At 40.0% G+C, this 13,866-nt stretch overlaps 1 protein-coding gene and 1 non-coding gene across 2 annotated transcripts in view; one reads left to right on the top strand and one right to left on the bottom strand.

Annotated features, from left to right (window-relative positions):
• Window positions 1-2,991, top strand: part of Acadl (acyl-CoA dehydrogenase long chain) — a 30,055-nt gene extending 27,064 nt beyond the window's left edge. The window contains exon 11 of the mRNA XM_041631974.1: window positions 2,358-2,991. Within this exon, the coding sequence (XP_041487908.1) occupies window positions 2,358-2,451 (94 nt within the window). The 3' untranslated portion in view covers window positions 2,452-2,991. The remainder of the gene's footprint in view (window positions 1-2,357) is intronic.
• On the bottom strand, window positions 2,021-2,127 carry LOC121433545. The gene has a single exon (XR_005972326.1). It is a non-coding gene; the product is annotated as a U6 spliceosomal RNA (small nuclear RNA).
• Window positions 2,992-13,866: the final 10,875 nt, after the last annotated feature.

Raw genomic sequence — 13,866 nt, 5'->3', positions numbered from 1 at the left:
GCATTACTTACTTTTCTTATTAGTGTGATAAAATCCCCTGACAGAAGCAGCTGAAGGGAGGGAAGGGCTGGTTTTGGCTCACAATTTGAGGGTAGCTAGTTGGAGTGGGGACGTCCTGGCTGCAGGAGCTTGAGGGGGGGTCAGGCTGGATGTCCTGGCTGCAGGAGTTTGAGGGGGGGTCAGGCTGGATGTCCTGGCTGCAGGAGTTTGGGGGCAGGTCAGGCTGGATATCCTGGCTGCAGGAGTTTGAGGGGGGTCAGGCTAGACGTCTTTTCTTTCCCCTGAGGATGTGGGAAATGATGATAGCAAGAAGCCAATTACATATTAAACCATGTGTGGCTATAGTGTACAGACTTTGATTTAGGAAATCATCCAACTCGGGATTCTCATACCTCCCCCAGGTTAAGTGACATTATTAGTGTGGGGGTAGGGGGGATGGAAAAAGTGATAGATAAGTTATTGTGTCTTGGCTTTATAGGTAAAAGGTGTGTTTTATTCCCTTTTACGATTTTTAGATAGCCAAGTCTTGGCATGTGAGTTGGTTTTAGTTTTATTCCTTAGGTTTAGCATTAGACCCTTGAAGATCTCTTAGCTATTCTAGGTGGAGAAGCTGAGACAGAAAACTTCACTGGAGTTAAACATTTCTCTACTGCCTTTCTCTGTTAATCTTAGTAAATTTAATAGGTAACTTATGAAATGTCTGCTGGTCTGTCATTGCATATCTTGGTAGAACTCCCTTAATGTGAAAATAAATACCCAACCCAGCTCAAAAATGTCTGAAGCATTGGGATTGCTCGGGTAGGCAGGCAGGCCAGGAAAAGGCTTCATAGGGTACGAGTGCAACAACAAAATCTTCCAGGGTTGGGAGTGGAGTTCATAGATCTCAGAAAGTGCTGAGCGTCCTAATTCCCTTTATAATGCAGTTCATCATGGAGGTAAATATTAAATGAGGATCTACTTACTTATCTGCAAAGTGCCTTGGTCGATGTGGGAAAGTCTGAGCTCAAAGTTGGTCATGTGCACATTTTGTCTTAGAAATTAAATAGTTAAAGCCCCAATTTTGTATTTGAGAAAGAAAGGTCTTTAATGTTCCTGCCATGCAAAGTCCAGAGCTCAATAACTAGTTCCACAGGCTTGGGACAATGAAAGCACTGTGACCTAATAAGAGTTCTCTTGCCAAAGAGGCGAGACACCTACATTCTTGTTCCAGTCGGACAGTTATCTGTTATGTCACCAGTAAGTGGTAATCATTAATTAACAAATGCATCAGCCTCTCTACATCTCCTTTTTCGCCTGCAAAGCTGTATTAAGTATTCCCTTGGATTCCAGAGGGTTGCAGGGAAAGGAGAAGGGGTGAAAAGAGATGGTTGCTACCATAGCTGTTCAAAGTGAGTCCTAAGGCTGGGACGTGGCTCAGTGGCAGAGCTCTCACCGATCAAGGTCCTGAGTTCAGTCCCTGTGCTAGTCAGGGTTTCCTCCCTGCAGCAGAACAAGAGAAAAGGGAACCCTGGATATGGGCTTGTGTGTGTCCCAGTGGGCCCAGCCACTTAGACAAGAGTGACCTAGTCACCCCCAGAATAAGCTACTTGTTAACTTTGGGGGAAAAATAATTTCTTAAAGTATCAGGTGGTGGTTGTAGTGATTAAAATTAAAAGGAATGGCTGGAAATAAGTTATTTTTATCCTTAAGGTCAGTTGATTTAAACTTTCTGGTGAGGCTAAAAGATAAGAAACCAAGATGGTCTATGCATTTTTAAACATAGACTTTTCAGGTTGTTGTTATATATGGTCATTTTTTTTTTTATTGATTCTTATTGAGCTCTACATTTTTCTCTGCTCCCCTCCCTGTCTCTCCCCCTCCCTGTTTCAACCCTCTCCTATGGTCTCCATGCTCCCAATTTACTTAGGAGATCTTGTCTTTTTCTACTTTCTACTTCCCATGTAGATTAGATCTATGTAAGTCTCTCTTAGTGTCCTCATTGTTGTCTAAATTCTTTGGGTTTGTGGTTTGTAGGCTGGTTTAAAATATGAAACACTTCACGGATTTGCAGGTCATCCTTGCGCAGGGGCTGTGCTAATCTTCTCTGTATCGTTCCAATTTTAGTATATGTGCTGCCGAAGCGAGCACTATATGCTCAATTTTATAAAATTATGTTAGTGTGCCTGTGTTGTTTTGAATTACCATGTCTTATCTTAATGGCTTTTAGTATACCAACCTAGTATGAATGCCAGACTAGAAAAACCAGTTATAAGGAGCGCTTACTGCTGAGAGTTCCTTAGTTAAATAATTAGTAGTTATCTAGAACTTAACATTTCTACCATGTTTACATCAATTCAACTATCTTCTCGTTTATCTAGAGCTTACGTGGATGCTCGGGTTCAGCCGATCTACGGTGGTACCAACGAAATAATGCGAGAGCTGATCGCGAGACAGATCGTCAGTGACAGCTAGACATCTGCCTGCATCCCCGAATCCTATTATACAGCTAATCTGGATTCAGATCTCCTTGAGATAAATTGTAACTTGGAAAGGGGGGAAATAGGAAAGCTGTTTTTATGTATGGTTGTTAAAGAGAAGAAAATAAAATATAAAGATAACGATAAAACTTTTGAACCCAGAAAGTCTAAAGTTATGCGGTAAAAGCCTTAACCTTTTATACAGTGAATATTGAAAATTTTCTAACTTGAGAGCCTTAATATCTTGTCTTTCAAATTCTGAAAAGAATAAATCACTGTGATTCTTAAAGTTGAGGCAGAAATAATATTATATTCTTATAACAATAATACTTACAGACTTTGAAAAGGCAAAATAATTGTAATTCACAGAAAGTCATTTCAGCTACTTTTTGTTCCAAATCCCCTAGAACATTGGTTTATACTATCTTACCACCTACCCTATGCTTTTTAAACAATGACTAGAACGACGGTACCATATATAGTACACACGGTCAATTATGTATCAATTAAAAATAAAGTAAAACTTTAAAACAAATCAGGCGTTGAATGTGTATGAGGCACTGAGAGAGGAGAGTGTGTTCTGATGGAGACGCATGGTTTGTTAGCTAAGACACATGGCTTTCAACAGATCCCGTTCCAGTTCAACTTAAAGAGGAGAACTCAGTAATTCATCATCCATAAACCCCCAAAGGTTGGTAGGTATCAAAGCAGAGACTTTTATTTTCCAACAGTGTGATTTATTTATATTTACTAAATATTGTGCATCTTCTGTAAACTAGGCTGTTAAACACATTGGGAAGGAAGCCTGGACTAACCCTTCTACAAACTAGGAGTAATAGAGTCTGAACATTCCAGGTAGGCTAAGTATGATAAAAGTAAGCATTTAAAATATGAGTGTGTGAAAATCATATTTAAGACTTAGATAGAAAAATAGAATTTATAAACTGACATTTTAGTAGTTTGATTTTTCTGCACATAGTAGGACAGTGAGAAGTTGTAAAATGGAAATACACTCTTGCTCAACTGTTCCTACAAATGGGTATAGCAGATGAGAGGTGGGATCTTTGGATATTCCTTCCCTCATAATTCACAGCTCTGGGGTCACTGTTGCCAGCTGAACTCCTTTTGTATACACTTATTAACATTTAAAAGGGTTCAAATTGTTTTATTTTTTTGAAAAAACTTTGCTATGTAGCTTTGGCTGATCTAGAAAAGCTACATAGACCAGGCTGGCCTGGAACTCATGGTGATCTGTTTGTCTCTGCAGGGATTCAAGGCGTGTACCATTAAGCCAGGCTTAAACTCTTCTTTAAAAATAAGATTTTACTTTTAATTCTATCTATGTGTGTGAGAATATATATGCATTTTAGTGTGGGTGCCCACAGAGACTGAATACGGTACTGCATCCTCTGGAACTAAAGTTTTAGGCGGTTGTGAGCTGCCCAGGATGGGTGCTGGGAACTCAACTCCATTGCTCTTCAGAAACAGCAAGCACTCAACCACTGAGCTATCTTTCTAGTCCCTAAATTCTTCTTAAGTATTACATTTGCAACTTATACATCTCTCCTGCCAACAGGAGCTTTAAAGAGTGTGCTAGAACTCTCCCTTACCCCTTTGACCTCTTTAAGGCTGCAATATAGAGGTGGACAGCCGTGGGTTTGAATGAGTATTCTTCCCTTAGGACTTAGAATTTATAACCTTATTTTTTTTAAAAAAAAAAAAAAAAGGAAAGAAAGAAATTGGAATGTGCTCCTCAGTTTTGCATTTGGCGTTAATTTCTTAAACAGCTAGTCTTTGTGCTCTGTTTGTGTGACTGTGTAGTGTCCCCTAGGGAGGAAATTTATCATCTGAATCCCACGCGGTGCTGAGTGTTCAAGAAACAATAAATAATAACAACGCTCAAAAGAGCAAGCTGGGCAAGCAGGAGGAAGCATTGCCTTGTAAATATTAATGAGAGTTTAAGGGCTCGGATGGTTTTGTCTGGAGGCTGAGATTCATAGGATCTGAGCTGTGGCTTTACAGTGACCTTTCCCCTGTTTCCTGGTGGTGTCATTGAAAACTGCTTTGAGTTGCTATTTTAAAATCCAACTGCAAATGTTTACTAACCTAGTAATCTTAGTGTTTATTGCTGAAAGTATATGATTTCTAGATTGTTTTTTTTTCCATGTCAGTATTATTTTTGGCATATACAGCATTTATTTATTTGGAGTCATTGGAAAATTTTGACATTGAGATTGAAAACAACTGCAGGGCCTGTGTCTACTGCTTTATTTTCATTTTTTTTAAGATTTATATATGTCTACTGCTTTATAATAAATGCTGAAAAATACTATTTAAAACCTTTTATTTTCAAGAAATATTTCTGGAGAGTTAGAATTATACTAAAAATAAAGCATAGGATAACCAATCTCCAGTTTATATTTGCAGTCATTAGCATAGACATTTTTGGCCTCAAGTCTTTTGAGGCCAGCCCCAGATTTAATGCTATTTGGTGCCCATATGTACTCCAGAATTCATATGTAACAGATGAAATGTTTTGTTTTTTATATCTAGCAAACTCTTATCATACTGCAGAAACTTAAATTTAACATGTAATTTCAAGATCATTTCAATTTCCAGATTATATAAAAAAAATGCCTTCTGGGGGGTTAGTTTGTTTAAATTAGGATCTAAGCATGACCTACAAACTCTGTTTGAGAGCGGAAGACATAGCTTAGTGGTGAAGAACAGGTATTGTCTCCTAGAGGACCAGAGTTGTGTTCTCAGCATCCAAGTCAGATGGTTCACAACGGTCGGTAACTCGGAGATCCAATCCCGTCCTCTGGCCTACACTGGCACCCGTACATAAGACACACACACACTTTAAGATCCCATTTGGTTGCATCAACCCTTAAATTTCTTGTATTAGAGTTACCCTATTGTTTCTCCCCTTATTCCTTTAAAAAATAATGGATATTTTTCCTTTTGTCGTATATACTGAAAATTGCTTTTTGCAGCTCTCAGAATTTTAGCATATATAGATTTATTATTTCAGTTCTCATAGATTCGTGCAGCTCTAATAACTACAACCAGGATACAGAAAAGTTTCATGCTCACCAAAATATCCCTTGTGGTCTTTATATCATAGCTTCCCATACCTTTAGCCCCCAGCACCCCCTGATCTGTTCTTTGTCATCATAGTTCTGTCTTCTTGGATCATGGATATAAACGGAATTATACAGCATAGAACCTCTTGAGAAAGTCTTTGTCTTAGAAAACTGCATTTGAGACTCATGCATTTTGCATGAATCAATAGCTTTCTCCTCTTTGGTGTTAAGCAGTGTCCCCATATGAGCACACCACAGTTTATTTATTATTCATTCCCCTTTGTGAGATCTTGGTCCAGGTTAAAGTTAAATCTAGCGTCTTAGGGTTAAATTCCCAGGAGGGAACTGTTGAAATGCATGGATAAAAGCACGGCAGACTTACTCCAGACATCTGGACCATTTACTTTCTGCCATCCACTTAAGAGTCACCTTTATATTAGCTACTACAGAAGGCATATACTGATGTCTTGTTAAAATTTTAATGTATATTATGTCCATATGGGTGTTGTCTGCATATATGTCTGTGTGCAATGTGTGTGCCTGGTGGGCATGGAGGCCAGAAGAGGCCATTGCTCTCCTAGACCTGGAGTTAACTGATGTTGGTTATGAGTTGCCATGTGGGTGCTAGGAACCGAACCTGGTTTCTCTGCAAGAGCAACAACTGCTGTTAACCACTGAGCTCTCTCTCCAGCCCCTTGATGTCTCATGGTTTTCATTAATCATTTCCCTGGTCCTACTGATGTCAGGACAGCTTTTCTTAATGCTTATCTTCCTTCCACCTGTTTCCTTTGATGAGTTCTTGAAAATCTTTTGACCATATTTTTTTTGGGGGGGGGGGTGTTTTCCTAATGTTGAGCTTGGAAAGTGTCTATTTTAGGTTTTGTGAAACACAGGGCAAAGCCAGACTGATAGTCTCAGTCTCTCTCTCTCTCTCTCTCTCTCTCTCTCTCTCTCTCTCTCTTTTCCTCCCTCCCCTCCCCCATTCTCGGTGTATGTGCTAGTTGTATTTTTAGACTGGGATTATTACTAGCATAGAAAGTAAGGAGTAGCTAAAAGTACTAGCTTTCAAGTGTCCTTAAAGCAGAGTGAACTGAAACCAATGGGTCTGACGACCCTGCTGCTGCTGAGCACTTGGTAGGTATGCCTAAGGGTGATGAGGCAGAAAGCTCAGAGGCACTAGCGAGACCATGAGAAACCGTCTGGGGTCTGGCAGCAGGACCTCACAGGCTTCCCTTGCTGTTCCAGGGGAATCACACGTCACAGGACATTCTGCTGATCCAGCTGCTGCTCAAGCCTGGCTCATGTTGTTCCTGGTAGATGATCCTGTCTGATGTGTGATTTGTAGGTAGCCTTTTCATATTTCACCATTTATTTCCACTAAAAAGTTCTCAATGTTTGAATTATGATCATTTTTTTCTTTTATACATCCTGTACTTGCTATCACATCTAAAAACTCTTTACTGAAAACCTAGGCCATTCAGTTTTTCTGTATAAATAATAAAACTTTGTATTATTCATTTAGATCTGTGCTCATTCAGTAATTTCATGTACAGTATGAGCTTCACATTTTAACTTTCAGTCTGTGTTTGAGTGTTCCAATGTTAACTGTTGAAAGAGTATCTTTAATGATTGAACTGCTTTTTGCACCTTGGTTAGACACCAACTGACCATGTTTATCTGGGTCTGTTTGTGGGCCCTGTTCTGTTGCAGTGATCTATGACTAATTCCTCTGCTGCTATCCTGAGTTTGGAAGCTTTTAGAAGGTTTTAAAACTAGATGGTAGAATTTCCCTAGCTTTGTTCTTTGTCAAAATTGCTTTGGCTGCTTTTCTTTTCAAACCCTATATACCTTTTTAATGAACTATAAAAAAACTATCCTGTGGAGCTTTGGTTTGGGATGAGTTGGATCTCCAGTCAGTGTAAAGAAAAGTGTCAGCCGCTGGCACCTTCCAGGCATGAATAAGCATCTGTTCATCTAGACTTCTTTATTCAACTGCTTTGAGATTTCGTCACCAAAGTGTCATGCACATGTTTTCCCCATTCCTTCATAGCGTTGAGTTGTTAGGAATCAAAATACTGGTTTATTTTGTAGACTATCCACCATTATTAATTTGCCTCATTGATCTTTCATGATGGTTTCTGTTCATTATTCCATCTTCTCTAGTTCCTATAAATTGAAAGATATAGAGATGTAGATTGGGCTCAGTCCTTTCCCCCGGATAACTTAGTAAGCTGTGCTGTATATATTCCTATCATATCAGTTCATCAGACACACATGCAGTTTCTCATACACTGAAGTTGTTCAGGAAATTCAGATAGTATTAATATGATATGTGCATAAAGTATCCTAACATCAATAATTTGTTATTTTAGTGGTAATTGAAATGGCTTTTCTAAATTCACTCCTTTTGTATTCATTAACTGCATTTCATAAGAACTTTTTAATGGTTTTGCTTTGTCTGTGTCTGTCCGGCCTCACAGAAGTCAGCAGCTGAGAAGCAGAGCTTCCAGAGATTTACTGAGAAGTAACATGGGTGACACACAGAAAGGGGAGGAGTTTGTACTGAGCAGGGTGAACAGATCCCTTAACCATGAAGTGTACGGGGCCAACCATGCCGAGCTCTCAAAGGAAAGCTGTAGAGCTGACTGCCTTTCAGTGTGTTCCAGTCACTGATCATCCTTGCTCAGTCCTAGAGAGGCTTGGTCTTAAAAGTTGTCAAGCTGGGTGTGGTAGTGCATGCCTGTGGTTATCACTCTCAGGAGGGAGGCAGAGCCGGGAGGATCAGGAATTTGAGGTCAGTCTGGTTTACATAGCAAGTTCCAGTCCTGCTTGGACTAAGGTGAGACCCTGTCTCAAGAAAAAAAGTCGACATGGATCTCATAGGTGACAGCAGCTGCAGGCCGCTGGCTAAGTCTCTCTCACAGTCCACGAGTATTACTGTTCATTCTTGGCATTTTCATACATCTGGACAGTGTATCGTTGCCTCTAACCAAATGCCTTCTCCCTGGTACTGCCTTTCCTCCACCTTATACCTTCCTTTTAAAGTAACCCACTGAGTCCAATTAGTGCTGCCTGCAATAGATGAGTGTAGGGCCAGCCAATACATCCCTAAAGAAAAATGAATTCTCCCCCAACTGCCAGGAATTGCCAATAACTGCTTAGGGTTTTTGTTTGCTTGAAACCAGCCTTGCTATACAAACAAGCCAATTTTGAACTTGTCCTCCTGTCTCAGTCTGCAGAGGGCTAGGATTACAGACATGCACCACCACACCTGGCTCAGATGTTCTCTTTATTCCTACTTTACTGCAATTGTTAAGAGACTGCAATAGACAGCTGTGTTGCCCACGCAGGCATCAAGGCCAGACTCTTCCTTCAGCCCCCTATTGCTAGGATTACATGTGTTCGCCATTATATCTGACATTCAAATGTACTTCTTATAAAATGCCAAGTCCTTTTTTTGAAGGGGTATCTAGAAGTTGTATGTACATGATTGCTACATCCTGAGTTATAATTTATAAATAAGAGACACAAAATAATCTTCATTCTTTTATTTTTTTTTTTTAACAAAAGTCCCATGGCATCTGGGGAAAGTTGTTTTAATTCATAAAGCAATTTGGAACCAGTTCTCACTGGTTACTTTTTGGTGTGTGGGTGTGTGTGTGTGTGTGTGTGTGTGTGTGTGAGAGAGAGAGAGAGAGAGAGAGAGAGAGAGAGATATCCTCTGTGTGCCATCACACTTGGCCTGAGCTTTGCATTTTGTGTTAGTGTGATTGTTTTTTTTAATTATTTATTTATTATATATACAATATTCTGTCTGTGTGTATGTCTGCAGGCCAGAAGAGGGCACCAGACCTCAATACAGATGGTTGTGAGCCACCATGTGGTTGCTGGGAATTGAACTCAGGACCTTTGGAAGAGCAGGCAGTGCTCTTAACCACTGAGCCATCTCTCCAGCCCCCTCTTTTATTTCTTTTGATAATGTTTTAGCTACTTCTAATAGTAATGATTAATTTTAGAATTAGTAAGAACTCATGGGTGTGGTTATTTTTTTAAGATAAGAATTTTAATGTATAGACTTTGCTGTTCTATAACTGGCTATTAGAACACTCAAATTCATAAAGATCTGTGATTAAAAGTGTAACCAATATGCCTGACTGAATTTTGGAAATTTTAATGGTCTTCAGTTAACTGTAGTCACTATTCTTTTTAATGTATAAATTGTTTATTCTTGAAGAACAGCTTTAAGGCTCAGCCCACTTGGATGGTGGGTGTAGGAGGGGAAAGAGTTAAAGACTAGTCTGAGCTCATAGCTAGTTCAGGGCCAGCCCAGAAGACATGAGACCATGTCTTAAAATAATTAAACGAAAGGGGGGGGGGAGCATCCCATGAAAAATTGCTCCTGTTTTTCTGTTTATTATGGGACATGTCAGACATTAAAAAGTACAGAGCAGCACTTAATGAACCCCACGTGCCATCCGTCTCTGACAGTTATCAGCTGGACCAGTTTCATCTTCCCCACTCTCAGAGATTGTTTAAAAATAGATACCAGATGTCGGGTAATTCTGAGGAATATTGTCCTGACCTATTATTTACAAAAGTGCCTTCTATCTGGCATGGCAGCCAGCTCTCTACTGTCCCACAGCGCCTGCGCTGAAGTCACGCCTCTTTCCCAGAATCCATCTCATTTATTTAGCACAGGTTCTCCAGCTTCAAGATCCTACTATCAGCGCTTTATTTTTTATTTATTTTTGCCATTTCATGAAATCTCGCTGGAAACTGTCTTATTATCAAAAATTAAAATTTTTCATAAGTATTTTCCTTTAAGCTAAGTTCATTACAAATTTACCTTACCATATTGCAAAGTAAGTGATGTTAGATAGGATATGTAACAAATAAACCCAAATCAAATTTAGCTTAAATACTGAAGGGCTCACAAAACTGAAATGACAGAGGGCAGATGCAAGACTGAACAACTTAACTTAGTTATCAAGAACCCACTTTTCAAGTTGGAGACCATTGTCCAACCAACACATATTTTCTTCTTAAAAACAAGGCCTATACACTGGGATTTGTCTCTACTGCATGTACTGGCTTTTTGGGATTTCAGGCTATTTGGATGCTCACCTTCCTAAGCTTGGATGGAGGGAGGGAGGGCCTTGGACTTCCCACAGGGTAGGGTTCCCTGCTCTCTCTTAGGACTAAAGGGAGAGGTGGGAGGGGGAGTAGGGGAGCGGGAGGGAAGTGATAGGAGGGGAGGAAGTGGAAATTTTGATTGGTATTATTTATAAAGTAATAAAAAATAAGTTTACAAAGGCCTATATTGTGGGAGGAGAAAATGTATTTGAACTGCTAGACCTGTACCTCCAAGGCTCCGTTACATGACGAATGTGTAGAATTATTTCTAGAACTTAAGGAGAGACATGGTGAAGACTGCAACTCCTGTTCTTTCAGGTACCTGGGAAATGAACAGTAATGAAGGGAAAGCCGTGGGCCCCTGGGAGGATTTGAGAACGGATAGATAGAAGGGTAGCAGAAGCTGGATTGTTGATGGTCAGTGGTGTTATAAGCTCTGGAGCTCTTACTGCAGTTCACTGGCTCTTAACATGGACTGTTTGCTTATGTGTTGAGGAAATAGGCTTAGAGGGGAGGCCTGTGATTCCAGCTACTCCGGGAGGCTGAGGCAGGAGAATGACTAGTTCACTGCCAGGGTGACACAGTGAGTTCCAAGCCATCCTGGGAAATGCATCTCAAAGAAAATACACTAAAACAAGAAAATGGAAAGAAAAGAGCGTGTGAAGGAGGTCAAGTAGTGTATTTACCTAGCATGCATGATGTTCTACGTTTAAGCCATAGCACTGCTATTCCATATCCCACCCCTCCCAACCCAGGGAAACCATTGCTTTTGATCTAAGGACTTGATACAGGCTGGCACACGCTAGGCATGTACTCCACCACTTAGCTGGACCTACTATCTTGGGCTTTCTGATCTTCACAACATATCTTCCTAATACAGTGTAGCTTTCAATTTATGGACTAGAGATGCCTTGAGATTTGTGTCCACTTTCATCAAGGAGAATTTAGTGAAATATAATCTATGTGTATTGCTATATTTAAATGTTTTGATGAACTTTGCACTCATTCTACCAGGATCAAGACACAGCATGTTTTCCACACCCCTCTTGCCGACCCAGTCAGTTCTCCTCAGCTCGGCAACTGTCCGTCTGCTTTCTGTCATTGCTGTCACTGTCTTCCCAGAGCCTGACATCAGTGGGATTTTGTGCGATGTTTATTCTCTTGTGTCTGGTTTCTTTCATTCAGCATTCTGTTTAGGATGCATCTATGAATGCAGATGTCATAATGGAACCCATTATTTTGTATGCTCACTTAAAAAAAATCAGGATCTAGGAGTTGAGAGAATATGATAAAATATATTATATGAAAAAACTTTTAAAAACACTTATTTCACAGTGGCATTCGACAATAGAATAGATAGACACCCCACACTTTGCTTATTCTTTTACAGATGGTATATTTTAGGGTTGCTTCCAATTTAGTCTACTGTACATAAAAGTAATATAGAGATTCACAAGCAAAGGCAATTATTTTTTATTCTCCCACCTCTGTGGCCAGCATTGTCTTTTCTTGTACCCAGTCCTCGTTCCTATAGTTCTGTTGCATACCTCTTCCTTTTCAGCTGTAAGTACTGGTTAGCTCAAATTTAATCTGACCTGAGGAGCACTTGTTACCTCTACTGCCTCACATCAGATGCCTGAATTTTATCATAAATACATGGATGTATATACAACAGTGGAAGACAGTTGTTTTTTGGCACAGAAATATAAAGAACAGTAACAAACTCCCATGTGCGCCTATTCTATGACAGTTGTGCAGGAGGCTAGCTTTGGACCCAGTCAAGACTGCTAAAATCCAAGACTGGCCACTTATTACTGTTAGTATCTTGATACGTGGATGTCACAGAGATTTTTTTTTTAAACCCAGGAAATTAGTAGAGACCTGCAGAATGTAAGAATTAAATCTTCTCCCATTAGCCATTTGTTGAGAACCATAGCCTAGGCTCTAGGGAGTCAGCGCTGAGTAAAGTGGCCTGAGCTCATGCAGCTTATTACATTCTAGACCAGCGAGAGAAAAATAAAAGTCTGTGTTATGTTGGATGTGAAGTGCTAGAAAGAAACACAGCAGAGAAGGGAGACACAAAAGGCTGTGTTTGTAATCCATTCTTGGCTGAGTTGCTGGAAGCCAGGCGTGGATCTCTATCTCTGGCATTTATCAGTGTCAGCTGGCCCCTAAGTGCTGCCTGGGGCTTCCTGAATGGAAGGAGTGCAGGAGCAAGCGCTGGCGTCGGAGTCGGTCTCAGGAAATGGCGGGCAATATCGCTTACCTGAGTGTTTTTACAGATTCCAGTCAGGTTGTAATTATGTCAGCAAGAACTGTGCCCTTCTCTTCTCCTTGCTCTTGCTGGGTCTTCAGCTTTACCTCTCTCTCTCATAATATAGTTTTCTTGGGACCCTGAATTATTTAATGTATCTTTAAAATAATAGATCCTTGATTTTTAAGAGTACATGAATTCTTTCAGGATTTTGTTAAATAAGTAAAATAGAAAACCATTTTACAAATGACTTAGCATATCAAGTTACAAAATAAGCTACAGAAATTACTGTTTTCTTCCTTGTGTTTTTTTTTAAAAGTATATTTCAAACCCATGCCATTAAACAGCCTCTGATTCTTACTACTCTTGGGAGCCCCATAACTAGAATATAAGGGGAGGAGGAACATGTGACTGTAGTGTGATGTTTTACTCTTTTGGCTTTTTGAGGGACCCACCACCCAGCTCTCAAATAAATCACATATTAAGGTTTATTAGTTATGAATGCACGCCTTAGCTTGGCTTTTCTTCCCAGCTTTTCTTAACCTAAATTAACCTGACTACCTTTTGCCTCTGGGCTTTTCTCTCTTTCTGTTACTTTTTTTCTTCTTTCTTAGTGACCGGCTGGGTGGCTGCCCTGATTTCCTCCACTCCTTGTTCTCTTGCTCCTCTCTCCTCCTAGTTTTCTTCTCTTTATAATCTTGCCTACTAGCCCCGCCTATTCTTGCTCCTGCCCTGCTACTGGCCGTTCATCTCTTTATTAGACCATCAGGTGTTTGAGACAGGCACAGTGACAGAGCTTCACAGAGTTAGACAGATGCAGCGTAAACAAAAGTCACACACCTGAAAATAATAGTCTTCAATATTACATACATGATGGTTTCATAAACTGGAATATTTATGTAAGGTCTACAAAAATCTGGCAGACTGAGGCTGGCTA

This window comes from Microtus oregoni, unplaced genomic scaffold, assembly GCF_018167655.1.
Source record: "Microtus oregoni isolate MIOR12 unplaced genomic scaffold, Mior012 000038F_ref0000394, whole genome shotgun sequence".
Taxonomy (NCBI): domain Eukaryota; kingdom Metazoa; phylum Chordata; class Mammalia; order Rodentia; family Cricetidae; genus Microtus; species Microtus oregoni.
The sequence above is the reverse complement of the archived record's forward strand: the minus strand, read 5'-3'. Positions and strand labels throughout refer to the sequence as shown.